Below are 24,640 nucleotides of genomic sequence, written 5' to 3'. Positions count from 1 at the left end.
CTGTGTTGGTGTGACATAAAGCAAATTGCAAGAAAGAAGAAAAAAAAAGTGATCATATTAGTAAGAAACTATTGCCACATAAAATGAACATATTTGTTTGTAATGATGAAGCATTTGTTAATGAAGTTCCTGTAACAATTTTATTTAATAATACTGGTATTATCTTTATGGCCCACTAACTACTTTTGATGGTTTCTGGAGACACCAAGGTGCCGGAATTCAGTCCTGTAGGAATTCTTTTACGTGACAGTAAATTTACCGACACAAGGCTTACGTATTTGAGTACCTTTAAATACCATTGGACTGAGTCAGGATCAAACCTGACAAGTTGGGGTCAGGAGGCCAGCGCCTTAACTGTCTGAGCTGATCAGCCCAGCTTGTAACAATTTTACATGAATACATACATACATACATACATACATACATACATACATACATACATACATACATACATACATACATACATCATTATAAACCATTATGCCTTTCAGTGTTCAGTCTGCAAGCCTCACGTGAATTTACTAAATGTCGCCACAATCCTCTATTTGCAACTAATGCTATCGCCTCATTTATTTCTATATCTCTTATCTTTAAATCGTTAGAAACTGAGTCTAACCACTGTTGTCTTGGTCTCCCTCTACTTCTCTTACCCTCCACAACAGAGTACATTATTCTCCTAGGTAACCTATCCTCCTCCACTCGCCTCACATGATCCCACCACTGAAGCCGGTTTATGCGTACAGCTTCATCCATCTAGTTCATTCTTAACTTAGCCTTTATCTCCTCATTCTGAGTACTATCCTGCCATTGTTCCCACCTGTTTGTACCAGCAATCATTCTCGCTACTTTCATGTGTGTTGCTTCTACCTTATAAATAAGATATCCTGAGTCCACCCAGCTTTCACTCCCGTAAAGCAAAGTTGGTCTAAAAACAGACTGATGTAAAGATAGTTTCGTCTGGGAGCTGACTTCCTTCTTACAGAAAACTCCTTATCGCAACTGCGAGCTCGCTGCATTGGCTTTACTACACCTTGATTCAATCTCACTTACTATATTACCATCCTGGGAGAACACACAACCTAAATACTTTGGTGGTGGGGTCATGTGAGGTGAATGGAGGAGGACAGATTACCTAGGAGAATAACGGACTCTGTTATGGAATGTAAGAGAAGTAGAGGGAGACCAAGACAACAGTGGTTAGACTCAGTTTCTAACGATTTAAAGATAAGAGATATAGAAATAAATGAGGCGATAGCATTAGTTGCAAATAGAGGATTGTGGCGACATTTAGTAAATTCACAGAGGCTTGCAGACTGAACGCTGAAAGGCATAACAGTTTATAATGATAATGTATGTATGTATGTATGTATGTATGTATGTATGTATGTCTATTCTAAGGCAATATCCAGACTTAGAAACATTCAAACATTTTCAATTTAACTACAAGTGAGGAGTGTACACAAAAATTTCTGACATACTTCAGTTTGTCCACAAGCATCCTGATGAATAAAATTGTTCAGATTGTGTATTGCAAACTGCAGTAAGTAAGGTCAGAATTACGTCTATTATTTAATCTTAAGGCTTGTTGCTGTTTCCCAGCTCATTCGGTATAATATATGAATGTAGAAGAAGAGAAACTAATGATATCACTCATTTATATGCAGATAAGACGTGGAATTTTTCCTTGTCCTCGTGAGTTTTCAAATTTACCCTTTATGCTTCTTTCTGCTGTTTGCTCTTCCCCACACTGACTTGTCATGTTTAGCGTAACGTGTGTTCCTTTTATATATTTCTACACACAATTTCATTCTATCTGACAATAAGACCAAGACATATAATTACAATTCTGAGCCATTTGATCAGTAATCATGTAACAATTATCACAACTTACCTTCTGTTCTTGAAGCTGTGCCTTAACAACCTTGTAGTCAGCTGATGGTGGTTTCTGATTGGCTACCATTTCCTCTGTGTCAGCAAGCCATTTAGCAAGACCATCAAGAGCCTCCTGGAATTTACCAGATTGTAGCAATCCAACATCCAGCTTACGGTCACGTTCATTCAGCTGAAATAAAAACGCAATAATTAAGTTGAAGAAAAGGTTCATCCCTGAATACCACATGCATTACCTGTATTATAAATGTGTCTTACTCTGTCCTTGAGATCATTCCACTTGTCATTCATTTTCTCAAGATCCTTCTCGAGGCTCGTGGTGTTCACACCACTTGCAGCTGACTGGATTAGTCCTTGACCCATTCGGTTACATTCCTCTACATGATGTGAAAGAGGTTCTACATGAGACTGTTGGAAGGCACGGAAATCATCCTGCTGTGCTCGAATACCTTCAACTTCCGATCCTACAGGCTTCAACTTGCGTACTTGGTCACTGACCTGAACAAAAGCAGAAAAATTGTTTCAGTCAGTAACTTAATAATAAAGAATTATACATCTACATTGTAAATTAAATATTTCTGAACCAAAATTATCCTTTTCTAAGAATACTTTTTTTTACACAATAATTTAACTCTGCCATTTAAGATGGAAAATAAATTTGTGTAATTGATTTCAGGGTATGAATTTACCTACCATTAAAATAGCTAAAGAGTGGATATTTCAGACCAGTGCATCTATAAAGTAATATACAGGAGCAAAAGGTCATACAACAAACAAAATTGCATTGTATGAATTCAATACACAGCCATAATGACAATAGGTAAAAATAGACATCAGCAGGAGTAAAATTTAAGAGGGGGAGGAGGGAGGTTACTGTATTATATTTTCTATAAGATGCACTTTCCTCTTTGAAAAATGACCTCCAAAATTCATATGCGACTTTTACTAGAATCTGATTAAAAGAAATCCTACATAACAAGGGTTGGATGACTGAGGGGAGGTATGAACTAGTATTACAACAGAACTCACAAACTGAAATTAGAAAATACTGACCATAGCAATGTCTTCAATAACAGCTGTGTGGATCTGGTAGAAGTTCTCAAGACGATCGAGCGCAGAGTCCAACTCTTCCTCTCTCAACTTGGCTCGCTCATCCAGACGTCCAAGCTGCCGCCTCAACAGTTCCACTTGTTCTCTTGTTGCAGCTGTGTCTGGGGCAAAGCCACTGTCCACAAGACGCTCGCCAGCAGATACAGTGTTAGCAACGTCATCTGTGGCTTTAGTAATCTGTCACATGAGAAATATGGGAATTCATCAAGTCTGTTACTCAAGCATAATTTTTGTTTACAGAAATATCTATGTGCATACAAACCTTCCTCATGAGTTTCGCAGTGTCATCTAACTGGCTTCGAACAGTCTTGAGATCACGACCAGGAGGTTTCATATTATCTAGTTCTTGCTCCAGATCAGAGAGATCATGACTTAGCACCTTAACTTGGTCCTACAAAGAGAAGCACATTCAAACGTTGTTAATAATAATAATAATAATAATAATAATAATAATAATAATAATAATAATAATAATAATAATAATAATAATAATAAAAACTAGGCTGTTTCAATTATTCTTTCATAATTAAATAAAATTTGTAGGTTTTACTAGAAAATATTTGAATGGTGAAGGAAAAATAATATGAACAACGTATGACTGAACAGACGCCACATTTGTATTTCCCATTCATAATAAACCCCTTTTAGCTACTCATTATATAAATTACTCTTTTATGATACTAATGTTGCCATGATCCAATGAATGTGTGGTATACAAGCCCACACACAAGCTTGTTCATGAGGGATTCACTGAAATGTTTCTACTTTCTTAAAATATTGTACTCTGAATAAAAAGTGGAATCAGAAAATCTACGAAAACAATATGTAAACAAAATTTTTATGACAATAGTATTACAAAGAGCAGTTAAAGATGTTTACTCACATTGAACTGGGTTACTGCAGTGGCAGCAGACTGAAGTTCACTACAGCGATCGTCAAGCTTGGCCTGCAAGTCGTCAAGACGATCCCCAATAGCATCTACTTCATCTTGAAGATGTGTTGCATCTACGCCTTGCTCTCCAGCCTCATTCACTATGTCATTAGCCAGCTGACGAACAGATGTTAGAGGCTTCTTAAGAGCACTAGCTTCCTCTCTTAGATTCTAAAAAAAATATTTAAAAATTAAAATGGAATTCAAAATTAATTCATTAAAACAATACAATAACACAAATAATCTTCCAAAACCAAGATTAAAGCAACTAGACCTATGCCACATAACACACTTAACACACTTCTCAGAACATGAAAACATTGTAGATATAACCATTAACTTCTGTCATTTGGCTAGCCAGGACTGCTTCAGTATTTATCCTTGGGTTAGTAAATTGGCAAGTGACTAGTGCTTAGTGTTTAGGACAAATATGAAGGTGACTGAAAGGATAATTTTAATGAGTACTAGGATTCAAATCTTGGATCTCCAATGGTGCAGCTTCCTAGTTCTAAGTATGGTTTGGACATAATTGCTCAATTACATAGGAAGATCTCCTTAGTTTTTAATTTTACTTCACACCACCAACATCACTTACTTTTATTCTCTCCAGTAGTTTTGGATCTTTAGCTGCTCCTCCTAATGCATCATGGGAAGCCAATTTATCCTCGCACCGTTGTAGGGCATGTTGCAGGTCTCGTAGATTCTCAGTGAAGTCTGAGAGTCGACGAGAAGTGTCTTCGAGAGCTTGAGTGCGCTCCAGCAGATCTAGTAAGGGTAAATTATATATATTCAGCGTATCCCAAGTAATGAAATGAAAATACACAAGTCATGAAAATTCATAATAGAAGATACCGGTACTATGAAAAGTGTATTTAAATATATTAATATTCATCTTCACTCATATTTCCCTTACAGAATTAGGAATTTCATTAAGAAATTGTAAATTACCATTGTTAAGTTTGTCCCAACGTTGCTTCATTACAAACAGTTCATTCTTGACAACATCCTTGTCGATGTCACATGCACCCACAAATGTATCACCTAAAGTGCGGTTATTTTCATATTCGCCAGATCGTTTCCAGACTTCATTACGGAATGATCCTAGTTCCTTCAGCTGACGCTCAATATCTTTTCTTTTAAAACTTGCTGGTGTCAAAGTCTCCAATTTGTGTTCAGCCTGTGTCAGCCATGGTAGGAAAACATCTTGTGCTCTGTAGTATTTACGGCAATGTTCCTAAAAGTAAAAGTAATTCTGTATTATTAATACCACTTACATATCTAGAAATAGTAACAGATTAAATGTTTTGAACATTTACATTTTATGAGAAGTCTTTAATATATATACTGTATATTCCCTTCAACATATCTCTTAAACATACTAAATGAGTGTTGAGATCAGAAGAATGGAGACTTCAAATTGTATTCTTAAGAAATCAAACTGTACGCATCACAGCTGATTTTTTTTTTTTTTTTTTTTTTTTTACACACATCGGGTTTTACGTCGCCCCGACATACGTAGGTCTTGTGACGACAATGGGACAGGAAACGGATGGCCAACTCGCCTGATACATCTGAATTTGACTCTGGTATTAAGGGATCTTTCACTATTGTAAAATAATTAAAATAATGGTATCATGCTTTTCCTCATAATAATATTACTCTCTGTAAATGTAATAAGTAGTCTTGAGAATATAATATTTACCTACATAACTTTTCTGCCTTTTTTTAAAAGCAAATTTAAACCTCAAAAAATGGGAAAATTATGCCAATTTAATTTTGAATCTAAAATGCTGATGAAATTTCATTACTTTTGTGGTATGAATCTTCAGCAATCACTGGTATGCAGATTGAAATCTGGATCATCTGATGGCCTAGCAGGCATCAATTTTTATAAAAGTGGCCAAGTCTCTCATAGTGAAATGGCACTGCCTGAGACTTTAAGTAGCCTGTGCAGTGGACTACACTACATGCACTAGACATGCGTCTTAGCAGGTGTGCTAGTTACCGCCTGATGAGCCCAAATAGGCATACTGGGGCGAAACACTGGCAACCAAGAATGGGTTAGCTGGAAAATTTATCATTTGAAATAACGGACCAATTATGTTGTAATTATAAGGGTGTCCTTCGAAGAGAAAGGTTGTTCCTCTTCATGAATCTACAGAGATATGCTCTGCTTGCTTTAAACTTTAAATTCCTAATATCGCTTTTTCCTGCAATCTCTAGCACCTTTATCTCTAGCATTTTATGCAAAATTGAACAGTCATTATTTGTCATATATCTTAACCATTCTTTTTAACTTATGTATACTGGACTGATCTTGGTCCCTGAAATGATAAGAATGTCTTTCTGGCACACTGTAACTGTTTTTGTTGCTTACAGTAACGGTGAACATGTTATGGCTCCCCACAAAACACACATGCTGCAGCATAACTGCCATTATTTTCTGAAAATGTGATCACTTCATTTGAACTGTGTGTTGTAATTCTTGTCTTTCTTAAACACCACTAACCAGTAACCACTATTCACCTACATATGTAAAAATAAGCACGGAGACCAGTATGTTATAGAACAAGTGTGAGTCTCCCACATGGTTACTACAAGTGTATTAGTGATGTGTGTATAGAACACAAGGCATTGCTTGTCAATCAGTCTCATTACTGCATTGTTGCTGCTTGAACTTTTCAGTGGCCACATACAAAGTGATGGCTGGCTGTTGAAACAATAGGGCTACAGCTAGACAGGTGTTATTAAACATAACGATTTTTAAGGAAATGCACATAATGTTTTATTCCATTCACCCTGGCTAGATAGTATGTTAAATAATATGGTTACCTATGCACTAAATGATGCAGGTTTTGGAAAACACCAGTTCAACAAGATATTTTTATCTAGGCTAGTTGCCTACATTGTAGGACCTTGGTGTAGACCAGCGTATTTTCGAAGAAATTAAGTGTTTTGAAGTCATGACAGAACAGAGAATAACATCAAAAGCGATTATCTTGTTTCTGGTTGGCAGACGATGTTGTGAATAGAAACAATACAGAAAGTGTCTATACATTGAATAAATGCCAATCGACCCGTTTGCTGGTCACAAGACCATGAGCAATATTGGAGATGGTCTTGCTCATACACTACGTTACCAAACACATGTGTAAGTCCCAGTTACTGCTAAAAATTGTGTCCTTTACCGGAATATCAAAGCCTACAATCCATTCATCTGAATATAAATTCATGAAGTTCTAATTGCAATAGTAAGATGATAAATCTTTTACTTCATAAAATAATAACTACTTTAAATTATCAATGTATTCCCAAGGTAAATAGAATACTCAACTTACCATGCACGTCTGCAGTCTAGTGTGACGATCCATTGTATCTTTGCGTAGGCGATCCCATTGACTTTGAATTTTATCCAAATCTCGTTGTAGGTTACGGGTATCACTACGTTGTGCTGAACGAGTCAACATGTCACGGCCCTTGTTAAGTAGCATGATCACTTCATGTTCTTTACCCATCACGTCCTTGTAAACAGGCTAGAAAGACGGGAAAGAAAACATGAGTATTATAAGATTGCAGAATACAGAAATAACGGATATAGTTCTGTAAATTTCTCAGAACATTTTCAACTCACTTCATGGTGGTCCAGTTGTTGCTGCAGGATGTCCTTATCAGCTGAAACCAACAGACGCTCAGACATTCCTCCCAGCTCATCTGACAGCCAGCCAAGCGTAAGGGCACACGATGCTTCAAACTGACGACCATCCCTAATTTTATAAAAAAAAATTATAGAATGAGCTATTATTCATAAATTTAAAAAACAATAAATACAACTCAACAATTTGAATTCAAATCTTATAAATACCTTAGTGAGCCCTCAATCTCTGCCTTGCGGTGGTCGAGCTTCTTCTGAAGGGTATTGTACTGTCGTCCAACAGCAGCAAGCTTACCCTGGATCTCTGAACGAGATGCAGGATCACTGAGCACTTCGCACAGTTGTGCTCCAGCAGATTCAGCATCTGCCAAGAGAGGACGCTGACCTTCCAGCTGGCGTTCTAAGTTCTGGGAACAAGAACAATACACTGTTATACGGAAATTACTTTTAAAACATTTCACCAAGTTCAAGCAGTATTGAATATGTTCCTTCTTCTTACAGCTTCAAAGTAATTAGTGAGATTATATGACATAAGACATTCAATTTAAGAAATCAGACCTTCCTCTCCAGCATGTACATTTATCCCAGTGCTCAGATAAAATATTTATTAGACTCCTTTATTCCACTTTCACTGCAGCTGCTGTAAAGGCAACGGCTCCATAGAACAATATAATTTTATCCTTCCATTAAGATGCAAATATAGCCGGCTTCGTGGTGTAGGGGTAGCGTGCCTGTCTATTACACAGAGGCCCCAGGTTCGATTCCCGGCCAGGTCAGGGATTTTTACCTGGACCTGAGGGCTGGTTCGAGGTCCACTCAGCCTACGTGAGGAGCTATCTGACGGTGAGATCGCGGCCCCGGTCTAGAAAGCCAAGAATAACGGCCGAGAGGATTCACCATGCTGACCACACGGCACCTCGTAATCTGCAAGCCTTCGGACTGAGCAGCGGTCGCTTGGTAGGCCAAGGCCCTTCAAGGGCTGTAGTGCCAAGGGGTTGGGGTTTTATTAAGATGCAAATATTCATCAATCTAGAAGGAGCTAATGTCCTGAAGTAACTTCACCTTTGGATGTCAATTATGTCAACTCGGTTGAAACAATATTTCTGGAGTCTGTATTTTAAATTATTTCATTTGCATCATTTACAGATGTAAAAATGCAATGCACGAAAGTTACCTTTAAAAATGTCATTTGTACAGTATTAGCCCTTCCTCTGAAATAAATGTCAGTATCTTACAGTAATTTGGTGCAATCTATACAACTTAACACCAAACAGGAATAGAAAAAACACAATAGCATACACTTTTCCAGCTCAGAAATTAGGAAATAATCCTATATACTGAGCGCACTAAAACACTTGAGTCTCCGATTATATAGAGAGCAAAGAATATCATTCTTATTCAGAGATCATCCATATTTGGAAAATGCAACACTAGGACAGGGTGAAAGTTTTTCAAACCCAGGATGTAGCAGAGGAAGGCTGCTATCTAGCCACTTAGGCCTCAGAGAGACCGTTCATTTCCCAAAATAATAACTTTTTTATCAAAAATATTTAAAATTCATAAAACTACAGCACATTTTTGAAAGTAAAAGTCTAGAATGAAACAATATGGTACACAAAATGGTAGGTCTTCATGTTTCAAAAAATACTTCATCCTTGTAATGTTTTTAGATACATCTTACCACGAAGAACTGCAAACAAATACATATATAGACATGATATAGGCTTTTGGACTTATGCCGTGTCAAGATAATACGGTGAACACGGCATAAGCTCAAAAGCCTGTATCATGTCTATAAATACAGGTCGTGAAAGCGTCAATGACAACATATATATATATTAATTAGCACATTTGCCATACATGAGAAATCTTTTTAACAAGATATATAAACTAATACCATATGCTGGTTGAAATTAATCTCACCTCAATCTTCCTGAGCTGCTCTTCAGGATCCTTATCCAGAGGCAGGTCATCCAGGTTATCCGAGATACCCTGGAGAGCATCGCGCAGTCTATTCAGACCAGCATCAAACTCTCTACTGGAGTCTGCAGCAGCACCAAGACTGTCAGCTCTTTCTTCAAGTCGCTCCAAAAGATCAGACCAGCGCTGGAGAACAGTTTGAAGTTTGGTGGCTATTCGCTGTCCATCAGGTGAATCATTATCGATACGAGCCAGTACATTATCACCAACTTCCTGCAGATGTTGTAGCTGAGGCTGCTGCGTGCGAAATTCTTCACGCAGCACCTGAGAAAGGCAATGTAACTTCTCATAGCATTTCATGATCAAAATAAACATTGTTTCAGGTCCTAATGGACACTGAAGGAATATGCATAGCAAAAGTATCTAGAACAAAGGGCACTTTTTTTTTTATTGCTCTACTACAGTACTCTCCTTAATTACCATCAATAACCACTGATCTGTGCTTAGGGCTGTTGCTTAGGTGGCAGATTCCCTATCAGTTGTTTATCTAGTCTTTTCTTAAATAATTTCAAAGAACTTGGAAATTTATCAAACATCTCCCTGGGTAAATTATTCCAATACTGTACCTAATAACTCTTCTTATAAAGAAGTATTTGCCCCAATCTGTCCTCTTAAATTCCAACTATATCTTCATATTCTGATCTTTCCTACTCATAACAAGTCCACACCAGCTTATTCTTCTACTAATATCATTAGGCGCAATCTCTCCGCTGACAGCTTGGAACATACTGCTTAGTCAAGCTTTTTGTCCTTATACTCCTCTCCTAAGTTTTCCCAGCCCAAAGTTCGCAACGTTTTTGTCACACAACTCATTTCTTGGAAATCGCCCAGAACAAACCGTGCTGCTTTCCACTGGATCTTTTCCAGTCCGGTGAATCAATGCTCGTTTCTTACCAGAAACTTTCAAACCCTTTCCCTTAACCTCATTACTAAAAACACGTAGGAGATAGGGATCTAAGCTCAGAAGGCCTTCACCTGAACTGCAATGGTACGTATAAGTTAGGAGGTTTGTTTAGAAGAATTAGAGGCAGGTATGTTCAGGGAAATGAGCTGGCCGAAGGAGCAGTGAAGAGCAATATAGTGAGCTGGAAGGCAAGAAAGGATGATGAAGCTGATAAACTGTAGAAGTACTGTAGGAAAAAAGAATAGAATTAATTTGATATATATTTGCCAGATATTTGAATAGGAGTTGAATCAGGGCTGAGAAGTGATATCATGGATGCAGAAATTTTATCATGGAACTGAACTGTTTATCATCGAGACAGGATTGGAACAGTAGGAGGGAGAGTACCATACTGGTTAAAGAAGAATTTTTAAGCTACAAAAATGTTAAGGATGAGAAACATGAAATTCTAGATGTAAAGCTCATCCCTAAAGATAATGGGCATCTTGATATTTTTGGGGTGTACACCCCTGGCAAGGATAGTGCCAACGCTGATGCAGATTTATTTGACAAGATTATCATCAACGAGGGAACGACACAGAAAGGAACCTTATTCTAGTGGGCGATCTCAATTTACCAAATGTTAACTGGGGAAGGTAATATGAATGACAGAATGCTGGTAAATAAGTTAATCTAGCAAGAACTGCTGAATCAGAAAGCGACTGAACCGACCAGGAAGGAAAATATTTTAGGCATGCTACTGATAAAACCAGACTAGCACTATAGCGAAATTGGAAAAGATAGATGTTGTAAGTGATCATAATGATGATGATGATGATGATGCTTGTTGTTTAAAGGGGCCTAACATCTAGGTCATCGGCCCCTTATGGTACAAAATGAGGCAAAATGGAATGACAAATTAAAAGTCCAAAATCCTCCCGTGACCAGAAATCAAAACATGAGGGCGAAGAATAAATGGATGGTTATGAATTTAAAACTATCAGTGGATCCGAACCGCAATGTCTCGCATTCACAGAATTGGACATGAAATAATAGCATCACTGACCAAGGGACTGTGTCTATAGCATAATACTGAATTTATGATGCTTTTAGCCTAAAGAGGCCCAAAATCAAAGTCATCAGCCCCTCATAATGGCACTTATCGCTAGGAAAGTAGAACGATGGTATTCGTCATATTGCGGTACTAATCAAAAGTAGCGTAGACTTGCGGTATTCCATACATTATGGTACTACTCACAGGTAATGAAATTTGCACATGTAATACAGACCTATGGTGTTTCGCACATAGCAGCGCCATTTACAGGCAATGCAAACCTATGGTGTTCATCATGTAAGTTTACTATCCACAGGGACTCGCGCTATCCCATGGTGTTCCTCATATAGTAGGTACTAATCATAGGCAAGCTAGAACCATGGTGTCGCTCATATAGTGGTACTAATCACAGGTACAGAGAATATCAAAAGACTTCTTCTTCTCTACTAAAACATTATACATATATGAGAATTCCATACCTCATCAAGATTGTGAATTTCAACTTGTATCTATGCTCTTGAATACTATGAAGAATATAAAAGACTTCTCATATATTCGTACAGCTAAGTGAACAAAAGTGTTTTTAAGGCAATTCTAAAAACAATTTTCAAAGTGTTAAACTTCTATGTTTTAAGACCATCTTTAAGACCACTGTGTTTCAAATACATTGTTTTACACGCAATATGGCTGAAGATGACCTTTAAATAGGTCGAAACTAGTCCCACTAAATGTTTATTAAATAAACACTATTTGTATTGAAAAGGTGGATATTACTAACTTATTATTTTAATTTGGTATCCTATCATCACTCATTCTCTTTATGTGCCCAGACCATCTTAATCGGCTCTTCTTTATTCTATCATTCTTTTTTTCCACTCCAATTTCTTCCCAGAATTTTTCATTCCTTATTTTGTCACTTCTACTCTTCTGTATCATACTCCTCAAGAACATTTCGGCTGCCTGAATTCGACCCTCATCCTTCTTTGTCATTGTCAAAGTTTCTTCTCCGTAAGTTATTATGGGTATGTAATACATATTGTACATAGTTTCCTTTGCTTCCATTGGCACATCTTTGTGTCATAACATGTATCTTACACTATGATAGAAACAGCTTCCAGCTTGCATCCTCTTACTAATCTCAGCATCCAGTCGAGCATTCTCCATTAATTCACTCCCCAGGTATTTGAACGTCTCCACTACTTCCAGGGGTTGTCTGCAAGTCTAATCTGACCTTCCCCTTCTTTATCCCCTCAACTGTAGTCATAACAAGAGTTTTACTCTTTTCTACACTTATATTCAGTCCATATTTTTTGATCTTCATGTTCACCACATCCAACTGTTCTTGAACATTCATGTCCTATTCTTCCCAAATCACAATATCATCTACAATTAACATCATGTTCATTACTCTTCCTCCATATGCTGCTGTAATGTTCTCATGATATTATCCATTACTATTGTAAGCAGGATTGGCGATAGAACACTTCCCTGTCTCACAAGGGGGCATTCCCTACTCGTCACCACCGATTTTGCTCAAATTTATAGAACATGCAGGGCTTGGCTAGAAATGAAAGTACCCGAAGTGAGAACACCAGATGGCCAAGCGTATCATCATCATCATCGGTTTGCCCTTCCAGCGAGCCGGGTAGGGTGTTTGAAAACGAGCGTCTTCCAAAGTTGCCTATTCAAAAACATTTCGTTGTCCAAGACAGATTCCCAATTCCATCCTCTTCTCTCCACGTCTTCCCTCAGTTGGTCCATCCATCATCTTCTTCTTGGTCTTCCAGCTGGTCTTCTACCTGTTATTCTCTTTTCCAAATAAGCACATGGTAACCTTGTGCTATTCATTCGTTTAACATGCCCAAACCATTTAAGTCTAGATGACCTAAGTCTTTCCTCCATCGATTCATTTAGACCTAGGTTAGATCGGATCTCATCATTTTTCACATGATCAAGTCGGGTCTTTTGGAGGGCAGTTCTAAGAAATTTCATTTCACAGGCTTGAATCCTACTATAATCCTTTGATGTTAGTGCGCAGGTTTCCAGAGAATATGTAAGGATAGGAATGAAATATGACTTGTACAGGGTCATTTTTGTTCTCTGTGGGACTTTCTGATCCCATAGTAGGTGTCTAACGATGCTGTAAAAGTTAGAGCCTTTGGTTACTCTGTTTGTTATTTCTCTTTCAGCTCTGTTATTACTAGTGATTACGCTTCCTAAATAACTGAATTGGTGTACTACTTCAACTTGGTGGTCCTGTATTTTTATGTTGCATTCTGTATAATGTCTGCTGATTTTTAATGCTACTGTTTTTGATGGGTTCAATTTCATTCCATAGTCATCAAACTTCTTACACCATGCATTCAGATTATTTTGCACTCCCTCCTCTGTTTCATCCGCCAAGCGTATATAAAATAAAAATAAGAAATAAAAATGTTGACGCGGCTCTCGCACCGTATAAGCCACTTGCGTTACCGCGCACTGCAAGCAGTTGTTGGCGTAGTGGTAAGAGCTCGGACTGGTAATTCGATGGTCGTGGGTTCGACTCCCCGTGTGGAGACTGCTTCTTCTGTCAAATTTTATATTATTCATTTTCCAATTACGCAAAGAGGTGAATAATTTATTTTATTTGTTTATTTATACACAAAAGGCATAGAAAAGATTTTTAAAATGGGATTTCATTGTCAGACTTTTTTCTACCTGTGCCAAGAATCTATTGTTTGTGTACAGCCACCAGGAGCAACCTTCACTTGTCAGGTGAAAACGAATCTTAGAGCGAAACGACTATTCACATTTATGGCACATTCCCCAAGGAGGGGGGATAGCCAGTAAGGAGAAAAAAAGAAGAATATCTATTTGAACATGCTGGGAAAGTTCGCATCTCCAAATTTTCTACAACTGTGCGCTCATTATAAAAAAAAAAAAAAAAGACGCCTTATATGTATTTTGCATATAAATAAATAAAATAAATTAAAATGAATTAATAATATAAAAATTGAGAAAAATATTCGCCACATAGGGAGCCGAACCCACGACCATCGAATTACTAGTCCAAGCTCTTACCGCTACGCCAACAACTGCTCGCGGTGCGCACTAACGTAAGTGGCTTATACTGTGCGAGAGCCGCGTCAACGTTTTTATTTTTATTTTCTATACGCTTGGCCATCTGCAGTTTCCACTTCGGGTACTTTTATTTCTAGCCAAGCCCTGCAAGTTATAAATTCGAGTGAAATCGGTGGTGACTAGTAGAGAATGCCCCCTTGTCAGCCCACTCATGATTTTGAACAAACTTGTCCTGCCAACTTGTGTTTGCACGCAACTACAACATTCCTTGTACACTGCCATGATCGTTTTTATTAATTCCTGTCCAATTCCTTTTTGCACCAGACTGTCCCAAACTTTAGTCCTGGGGACACTGTCATATGCCTTTTCAATGTCAATGAATGTCATCACCATATCATTCCCATACTCCCATTGCTTTTCCATTAGTTGCTTCATAATGAAAATGGGCTCTATTGTTGACCTTCCACTTCTGAAACCAAACTGATTGTCCTGTATCTGATTTTCAACCCTCAATCTTATCCTACTTTCCAGTATCTTCTCCATTATATTAGCAACATGGGATATCAGAATAATTCCCCTGTGGTTCAATACTTCATCGCCTTTCTTGAAAAATGGGATGATTATTCCTTTCTGCAAATCCTCAGGGACCTCCTTATTCTTCCAGACAATCCTGAGAACTCGATATGTCCACTGCAGGCCTACAGCTCCAGCTGCCTTTATCATCTCCACTGAAATTTCATCTATTCCAGCAGTTTTTCCATTCTTCATCTTTCTTACTGCCATTTCAATTTCATTCATTGTAATTTATTTATCCATTTCTTCAACTAATTGCCTTTCCTGGTGGTCCATTGAATGACTGTCATTAGTTCTCCTGTTCAGCAAATTCCAAAAATACTCTCTCCCTCTATTTCTAATTCCTTCGGGTTTTGTTAATATTATGCCACCTTCATCCTTCACAAATCTGGTGTTAACTTGAACTCTGTTTGTTTCTTAAGATACCATACAATAATTTCTTGCTGCACTTCATATCATCTCTCAATTTCTGTGTGAATAAGGTCTAGCATTTCCTCTTTTCTTCCTCCACTACTTTCTTGGCCAAATTCTTTGCCTCCACATATTTTCGTTTACTTTCTTCAGTCTCAGATGTTTTCCATGCCATTTTCTTCACTTTAATCTTTGCCCTATCATTCCACCAGTGTGTCTCTCCGTCTTTCACATTTCCTGACGTTCTACCACAAACCTTTTCTGCACATCCAACATTAATAAATGGTTCAATATAGGAATGAGCACAATTGGTTTTACATAATGTATTCTTGATCCATAAATTAAAAGCAAATTTACATTGAAGTTACAAATTTATAAAATAAAAATAAATTGTACACATTAGATATCAGAAACAGATTTGAAAACTTACACTTTCAATCACCTAATATTAAAACCAAATCTTGCTTACCTGAACTTGTTGGACTTGACTCTGTACCATACGTGAATCAGACGATATGGGGCCGAGTACGGTCATCATACGGTCCTTGGCACTAAGCCAATTAGACAGGTTGTCGTGTGTATCATGGAAATCTTTCATATCCTCCATGAACTTGATCCTGGTAAAAGTGAAGCATGTTTATTTACTACAAGAAGAACACATTAATAAATGGTTTAATATAGGAATGAGCACAATTGTTTTACATAATGTATTCTTGATCCATAAATTAAGAGCAAATTTACATTGAACTTACAGACTTATAACATAAATAAAAAATTGTACACATTAGATACCAGAAACAGAATTGAAAATGCACACTTTTATGCTTGAAATTCATTTTAGTTACATTTTTAAGGTCGAGAGTAGAAGACAAGGAAGAACCAAAAGAAGAATTTTCCCTCAAACATGAACAACAGGCAACAGGTATGTAGCTATCTTCTCTGTTATTCTTCTCTGCACAAGTTTAGAAAATTTTCAGCATTCATTTTCTTCCACTAGCGTGCTTCCTATTGGAGTAACTCTGATACATTATTAATTCTCTATAGCTCCATTTCCATTAATAACTTATGAATTCAAAATGCTTTGTTTCACCACTCTCTACTTCCTTTCAGACTGATAAGCCATAGAGCTGAAGCAAGGATAACATTCCCACACAGTGTGTCACAGTGTTTACCAAGGTAAATTGCTACTTTGCTCTAATGCCTTTCACAGCTCAGTTGAAATTATTACTCACTGGTTTCAATTTAGTTATGGAGTTCCAACATAAATAAATAGGAGCTTATTTAATAATTTATGGATTGTATTATCTTTATAGTATCCTCTTCATTAAATTAGTAATCGTTTTATGTACAATTTTCGTAGAATGTTATGGATTCCTGCGGCAAAATGTAAATTATATTCCTAGTTCAATAATTACCTTACCCTCAACTAAATCACATTTCAGATGGATCTTTTTAATACAAATTTGTTTATTTATTTATAATATCATTAATATTGTTATCCACTGATTTTCTTTACTACTGAACATGCATGTGTATAAATAATTAACTTGACCACAGAAGTAATTATCAATTTCTCAACAAAAACAAACACACACAAAAAATTACATACCTGTCCTTACACCGATCGTGTACGCTCTTCCAACGTGTAACAACATCTGTAAGCTCATCATGCAGTGTGTCTGCCCCCAATGCACCTGGTTTTCTCTTCAACAGATCATTAATTTGGGTTTTGGTACTATCAAGCAATGACTGCTTCTCATACATCTCCTCCAGCACCACCTAGTTTTAATATGCAAAATTACAGAAAATATTTCAGTTCATTTCATCGTGTTAGAGAAAAACCTAATTTCAGTACTAACAACAACAATATTCTGAAAAAGAAACATAATTTCTGTACTAATAGCTGCAATATTCTGAAAGAGAATAAAAGACTATAATTTTACCTTTATTTGTTTAGCAGTCTTGTGGGCATCCTCTTTGGTCAGAGGTACAGACTCCTTAGGAAGGTTGCGTTGGACTTTATCAAGGAAAGTGCCCAGTACACGAAGATTCTCCAGGAACTTCTTGACCTCATCACGAATGCTTTCAAGCTCACTCTGGCGATCGGTGAGCCTCACCCCAAGCAGACCATACCTATTGTTGATCTCAGTCAACTGTTGCTGGACTGGGGACATTTCTAAACAAAAATTTGAAAGTCAACTTCAAAATCATCTCCAATGACTAATGCAAAAATTAGAAACAGAGGCAAATTCTATTCTCAGAAGTGCACTTTCAGCTATGATTAGTTCTGATCCATGTAGCCAAATAAATTATGAATATGGATTTGTAGGATAGCATTCCCTTAAAATCTCATCTTTGTTAAATTAGTTATATGATAACAATGTGGAACTTCAATTAAATGTTTACATAACATATACTAGCTTAACCCTTTAAGAAGTGGACACGTTTAAGATAAGTGTGCCAAAAAAGACCACCTCTTTGCCAGGTGGCATGGTGAAAAAGACCTATCTTTCATCAATCCATAACATATGTAACAACTAAGTCTTTGATGTAATTTTCTTTCAAAATATTAAAGTTTTTTTTTTTTTTTTTTTTTCCCTAGTGAAGCCACTGGCAAATATTGTCATCGATCAGTATTTTACTCAAGGGCGGACACTTGATGATGCATAGTCAATTCCTATAAGGGTTAACATATATATCGATATCAAATAGCATAACTGAAGGGTTATATTTGTTTACAGAATATACAACATTTAGAAATCTTTCTCCTTAAGCTATGCCATTCTCCCATAATTTATTAATATACCATGAAGTGAGGAATGTTATTCCTAACCTTCCAAGTGGAAGCCATCTTGAGATGAACGACGACTGCTAAATCCACTGGAACCACCAGGTGACACTGGACTTTGCATTGAAAAACCACCTGATTTTGTGGGTGATGGAGAACGAGCATCCTGCGATGTACGGCGCACTGCAAGAAAATGCTCATATTTTAAACAGGTTTATTTTATCTCTTGTAACAATTGGCTATATTATAAGTACCTCACTTTAAAATGGATTAAGACTTAAAGTAAATCAATACTTATTGCTTACAAGGACTAGCAGTGACCGACGACCTCTTGGTAGGACTGTAGGCAGAACTTCTGCGGCGCGTAGGTGATTCTGGTCTCTCTCCACGGAGCAAACCATCATAAGCGTTGCCCAAATCATTTACTTTGTCGATGGTATTACCGAAGTCTCTGTATTCTTTTGTCAGAGGCTGCAAATAACCAAATACGTACATATTTTCATGGCTTTCTGTTCAGTGCAAGGGAAAGGATTTATCAATTGGTTGTGAATTTGAGAAGTGGATGTCAAAGAGTTGAAAAACATTTGTGTTAACTAAAAGAAGTACATGAAGCTTTCCATTTTTTGAAAAAACTAGCAAGTAAAATAAACACTAAAAATCATTTTACCTGTCCTGTAAAATTGCGTACTTGTGATAGTGTTCTTTACCTCTAGGACAGAGAAATATTTTCAAATAGATACCCATGGTCAATATTAGATTATTCCAACATTTTAAAATTACTCTTGTATTTGTGTGGTCTAATTCTTGACACATCTAAAAAAACATCTCAGACTCACCTTCAACTCTTCCACCTGTTGACGGAGTGTTTCTATTTCAACAGCCACTGGCTCCAGACGGACAACACGAACTTCCATTTTACTGAGCCAATCCATTACATGATCTCGTAACTTTTCATATGCTCCCAATTGTTCTGCACGTGCTTTTCCCAGCTTCTGCTTCTCGTCCAGCAGAGAATTCAGATCTTTCCATTGGCTTTCCAATGCCTGCAAATTAACATAAAACAAAAGTTTACACATGAAAAAAAAACTGCAAAACCATAGTAAGTTTTAAGACATAGAAATAATCTGTAAAATTAGAAAAACTGAATCTGTAAAATATGCAATATGAATTGTATTAAATATTGGCAAAAAAATATTAACAAATGATATCAAAATTACTTTTATCAATGAAGCCAACAGGTAATTAATTTACAATAAGATCTGGAATTTATGGGGAGTAACTAACTATACAGTCATTAGTACAGACAAATGTAGCCCACGATTGTGTTTTTTGTGTGGATTTACATTCTCTTTCCTAGCTTCATGTCTCTGATGAATATAATCTGTTTACTTATTTAAGTGTACACTTTTCACAATGTGTAAAAGAGAGAAAAAGTAACTATAAAATTAGCTTTTGATGTACTTTTTTTTTCTTCTTCAGTAATCTATTAGTATTTTCTTGATTTCTATTAACAAGAAATTCTTGTTCTAAATGTTTTTCAAGTTCAGGCCATCCTAAAATATATCATTCCAGTATTTGAAAATGTTCTTATTTATCCAATGAAATGGCATCAGCTCATACAAAGTAAGTGACCACAGGGGTTCTGAAAAAAATTCTTACTCCTCAAAAAAATGAAATGAAATGGCATATGGGTTTTAGTGCCAGGAGTGTCCGAGGTCATGTTCAGCTCACCAGGTGCAGGTCTTTTGCTATTTGTTTTACGTCGCACCAACACAGATAGGTCTTATGGTGATGATGGGAGAGGAAAGGCCTAGGAATGGGAAAGAAGCGGCCATGGCTTTAATTAAGGTACAGCCCTAGCATTTGCCTGGTATGAAAACGGGAAACCATGGAAAACCATCTTCAGGGCTGCCGACAGTGGGGTTCAAACCCACTATCTCCCGGATGCGAGCTCACAGCTGTGCGCTCCTAACCGCACAACCAACTCGCCCGGTACAGGTCTTTTGATTTGACGCCCGTACACGACCTGTGCGTCGTGACGAAGATGAAATGATGATGAAAATGACACACACCCAGCTCCTGCACCAGCAAAATTAACCAATGATGGTTCAAATTCCCAACCCTACCAGGGATCGCACCCGGGACCCCTGTGACCAAAGGCCAGCACACTAACCATTTAGATGGACAAATGCTAAAGTAGTGTTTACAGAAGTAGAAGGAGAGATTATTTTAAAAGAATATTGGAAATACTCAAAACTCTTACTAATCAAACATTAAAATGGGAAGTTTTGTAATCGATTCAGTTGAAACAGAGACGATGATGTAGAATACTGAGAGAATAATAATTCTTATGAGGACAGTCTACAAAGAATTTAGCGGAATATCCTTTCGGCAATTCCACATAAATTTAGAGATGCCACCTCTACTTCCATGTTACTGTCCATTTATTGTGCCGTGCGTTTCAATGCTTCGTTAGGTATGGCAGACTGTTTCAATTACAACAGGGCCTCTCAGGGTGCATGCACCAGTACAATGCGCAGCGCAAGGTGCAAAAGATAACTTCGCTAGATTGATCAGAGAGCAGACCCCCACCCCTGCCTCTCTCTTTCTCTACGCCTGTTTCTCCCTTCCTCACTTGCTTTGCAGCGTTCCGCCATCCACGCAGAGTTGAACCGAGCTTAGCCGAGACAAAATGCTGGTCTGAACCAGGCGAAGTCGGACCGACGCATGGTGCACGGAACCTTTGTGGCTCGCGCACGTGAGATTCTGGGGGTTTGAGAGGCCCTGAATTACAGTAACAAGTTATCGTCATGAGCAGCACATGTGGATCATATCCATCGTATACGCTTATAAGCAGATCACAAGAGAAATTATCCAGCGGTTCTTCCAAACTTCTATTTGACCGCGAAGGAAAGATCATGAATAGTATTTTGGCAACCTCTACTTGGAATACAGAACAATGAAGAAATTCATGAAGAACCTTCCGTGGGGCAAAGAAAGGAAATCAATGATTGCTCCTGTTTTCATAGTATCCTTATCCTATGCACTGCAAACAACAGGTAAACCTTGCTCTCAGGCCAAATTATCCGGTTTCCTTCATTTATATCATTACTTTCATATCTGACTGTTCAAATTTCTTAAATTGCTATCGACTTTGGAAAGAATCAATATGTGCACTAAATTCTGCCATATAATAGCTTGGAGAAGATGAGGGTAGTCCCGCTGTCAGACTGCTTGTTTAGCACCATTCAAAGGGCACGTGCAGTTGAAGAAAAACTGCAGATGTAAAAAAAACAGAATGCAAAAAGAAAGAATTGACAGAATTATTTTAATTCTGCTCAATACATTCACAGCAAACTATTGAATGATTGAGAGAGATTTGAATCAACAGTCATTGTTTTCCTCCAGCTTTATAAATTAACATTGAATCATATAAAACAAAAGTGTAAAATAAGAGGATGAACACAATGGCAGATCAGTGCGGGAAGAGTGAGCAACAGAAATAGGAGAATGTAACAAAGACTTTTCAGTCAGTCAAACACACAACAAATACAATGTAAATTATAACACTATAAACACACCTGTAAAATACACACTAACATACAAAGAATGACATGTTTCGTTCTACAAGAACATCCTCAGATTCTGTCAAATCACTTAAAAACAAGCTTATATATGTACAGTATTGTTTACATAGCGTAAACTTGTCAATGATAGAGAGTTTAGTGATAACATGAAACAGTAATGGCAAAAAATAAAAATATATACAAGTATTAATATAATGAAAAATTACGTACTTATCTAGACTGCCGATGTTAAGTCCGTTGTCACCAAACACTATTTCAGGACTGTGGTCATGGAAAGTTTTTGAGTTGCCATAAGAGCTATCTGTGTCGGTGCAACGTAAAGCAAAAAAGTTTTTGATGAAGGCCCCTCCCATACATTTTTACTGATAAAGTTGGGGACAAATCTTGACGACCTCGCCTCACACCACTACTTTCCAGCGGCAGCTCGGTGTCTATTAGCGACTAATAGGATTTACTACCTCTACTGCAGCCAGAGTTGCCAAATCGGCTACTGCACTCTACACGAAGGAAGGGTAAATACTACAGAGAATGAGGAAGAAAGTGATTTGGCAGCCTCTCCAAAACAAACAAGGATCACTTAAAGCTCGGTAACTCAGCAGGGTGCAGGGTGTGATTAACTACTGGCTTCCAACTCGATTCTAGGAACTGAGGCCGTCATGTTTTGTCCCCAACTATACTATTAAGGCCCCTCCCATTCTTGCCCTCCCCTCCCCACACGCAACGTGCCTCACCAAAAACTTTCCATGACCACAGTCCTGAAATAGTGTTTGGTGACAACGGACTTAACATCGGCAGTCTAGATAAGTACGCAAGTTTTCATTATATTAATAATTGTATATATTTTTATTTTTGCCATTACTGTTTCATGTTATCACTAAACTCTCCATCATTGACAAGTTTACGCTACGTAAACAATACTGTACATATATAAGCTTGTTTTTAAGTGATTTGATAGAATCTGAGGATGTTCTTGTAGAACGAAACATGTCATTCTTTGTATGTTAGTGTGTATTTTACAGGTAATTTACAATGCATTTGCTGTGTATTTGACAGACTGAAAAGCCTTTGTTACATTTAACTAAGTCAACAATGGAAAACATGGCTTCATTCTTAACAAAAAAGAGAACAGGACAAGCATGGAAACACGTAACGACAAGGACAGTCTCCATATGAAGATTGTAGATCTGTCAAGATGACCTCTTAACCTTTCCACTGCTGAGTTTTGATGACCGGGCAAACCCTCTGGGCCGGGCTGTTTTTTTTTTTTTTTTTTTTTTTTTAAATATAAGAAAGGAGCACTTTCACAGATACATTTTTACTGATACTATTAATGGAATGCATATCGTCCCCTTAGCCCCACCGCCCAATTCGGGGTCGGGGATAAAGTGAGATTGTATTTTAAAGCATATTTTTATGGCTGGATGCACTTCCTAATGCCAACCTCAGTTGAGAATATAATGAAGTGAATGATCGTAAATGAAACCGGGTAAGGAAGTGGAACCAATCCGCTGTGGCTGAGGAATAGGAACTCTCCCGGCATTTGCTTGGGAGTACAAAAGGGAAACCCCAGGGGGGAAAAAAAATCCACTCTCGGGACCGCTGACTGTGTGGTTCGAACCCATTCACCTGCCGAATGCAGAGCTTGGTTCCACAGCCGTAGCATGTTAACCCGCACGACTACTCCGCTCAGTGATATCATTAGTGAAATATAATGTAAAATTGTTGATCCAATAGCTCATATTATCAAAATCATTTACATTTGGGGAAAAAGAATTTATCTGAGGAGGAGGTGACAATTTCGCATGAAATTCATCAATTACTACTTTGTCTTGCACTTTCTTGTAGTTCATATATTAGATCAGTGAAGTACACACTGCACCAAAACATATATATACGGGTTTGGCGGGCGAGGCACGGCGTTCAATAACATATACAGGATCTTTATTTATTCTTGGCAGGGAGTTTCTCGCTCGACCTTGGCCGCCGATGACAGGCCGCCACCAGCTACTGGCGTGCACAGTTTCCGGCTCTTCCTGCAGTAGCTAACAGCTGAGTTCCGAGATAGTAGGGTGTACAATGAAGCTACTGCGTACTGTATGTCGTATTGTATAGTGTTTTATTGTGATTATATATAGTGCTGAAATGTATGTGAAATATTCATTAGGTGAACGTGTATATCTGCACAATACTTGCATTAAGTGCAGAAAATGGTGCGTAAGGACAAGACAGAAGTTTTGAGCGAAATTTCCAGGGAGACCCATTCCTTTCAATTGGACAACAAAACAACTGGCCAAGAGATTCAAACGTACAGGTTCAGTACAATAAAAATAGATAAAGGTCACTATCTCCTTACTGAAACGTGTTTGGTACGTGGATTACAAGTAAAAATCTGTGGCCCCCTCGTAGCCCAGAATTAACGGCATGTGATTTTTATTTATGGGGAATGTTATAAAATGTAGTTTATGGGAACAACCCTCACACACTAGCTGAACTTAAAGACAATATAAGAGCTGCAATTGCATCCATCAGTGCTGAAGAACTTGGTAGAGTACCGAAAACTTCATTAGGAGATGCCGATTATGTTTGGCAGCACACCGTATTCTGCTGTACATACGCACGCACAGTAGTCGGCAACTGAACCGTCACTGGCGGCCTAGGTCGACTGAGTAAGTCCCTGCCAAGCAAAAATAAAGACCCTGTATATATGGGTTTGGCACT

General features: G+C 37.7%; 1 protein-coding gene across 1 annotated transcript in view; it reads right to left on the bottom strand.

Moving 5' to 3' along the window:
• Positions 1 to 24,640, bottom strand: part of shot (dystonin-like protein short stop) — a 695,338-nt gene that overhangs the window by 137,155 nt on the left and 533,543 nt on the right. Inside the window, exons 37-53 of the mRNA XM_067150176.2 lie at positions 19,172 to 19,378; positions 18,641 to 18,806; positions 18,381 to 18,518; positions 17,491 to 17,723; positions 17,157 to 17,326; positions 16,017 to 16,164; positions 9,507 to 9,827; positions 7,794 to 7,990; positions 7,563 to 7,695; positions 7,270 to 7,464; positions 4,880 to 5,165; positions 4,527 to 4,696; positions 3,884 to 4,102; positions 3,263 to 3,391; positions 2,944 to 3,177; positions 2,149 to 2,388; positions 1,892 to 2,062 (exon numbers count right to left, since the gene is read on the bottom strand). Of these exons, the coding sequence (XP_067006277.2) occupies positions 1,892 to 2,062; positions 2,149 to 2,388; positions 2,944 to 3,177; positions 3,263 to 3,391; positions 3,884 to 4,102; positions 4,527 to 4,696; positions 4,880 to 5,165; positions 7,270 to 7,464; positions 7,563 to 7,695; positions 7,794 to 7,990; positions 9,507 to 9,827; positions 16,017 to 16,164; positions 17,157 to 17,326; positions 17,491 to 17,723; positions 18,381 to 18,518; positions 18,641 to 18,806; positions 19,172 to 19,378 (3,357 nt within the window). The remainder of the gene's footprint in view (positions 1 to 1,891; positions 2,063 to 2,148; positions 2,389 to 2,943; positions 3,178 to 3,262; positions 3,392 to 3,883; positions 4,103 to 4,526; positions 4,697 to 4,879; positions 5,166 to 7,269; positions 7,465 to 7,562; positions 7,696 to 7,793; positions 7,991 to 9,506; positions 9,828 to 16,016; positions 16,165 to 17,156; positions 17,327 to 17,490; positions 17,724 to 18,380; positions 18,519 to 18,640; positions 18,807 to 19,171; positions 19,379 to 24,640) is intronic.

This window comes from Anabrus simplex, chromosome 6 (genome assembly GCF_040414725.1).
Source record: "Anabrus simplex isolate iqAnaSimp1 chromosome 6, ASM4041472v1, whole genome shotgun sequence".
Classification (NCBI taxonomy): domain Eukaryota; kingdom Metazoa; phylum Arthropoda; class Insecta; order Orthoptera; family Tettigoniidae; genus Anabrus; species Anabrus simplex.
Note: the sequence above shows the minus strand (reverse complement) of the source record. Positions and strands in the feature narration are given on the sequence as shown.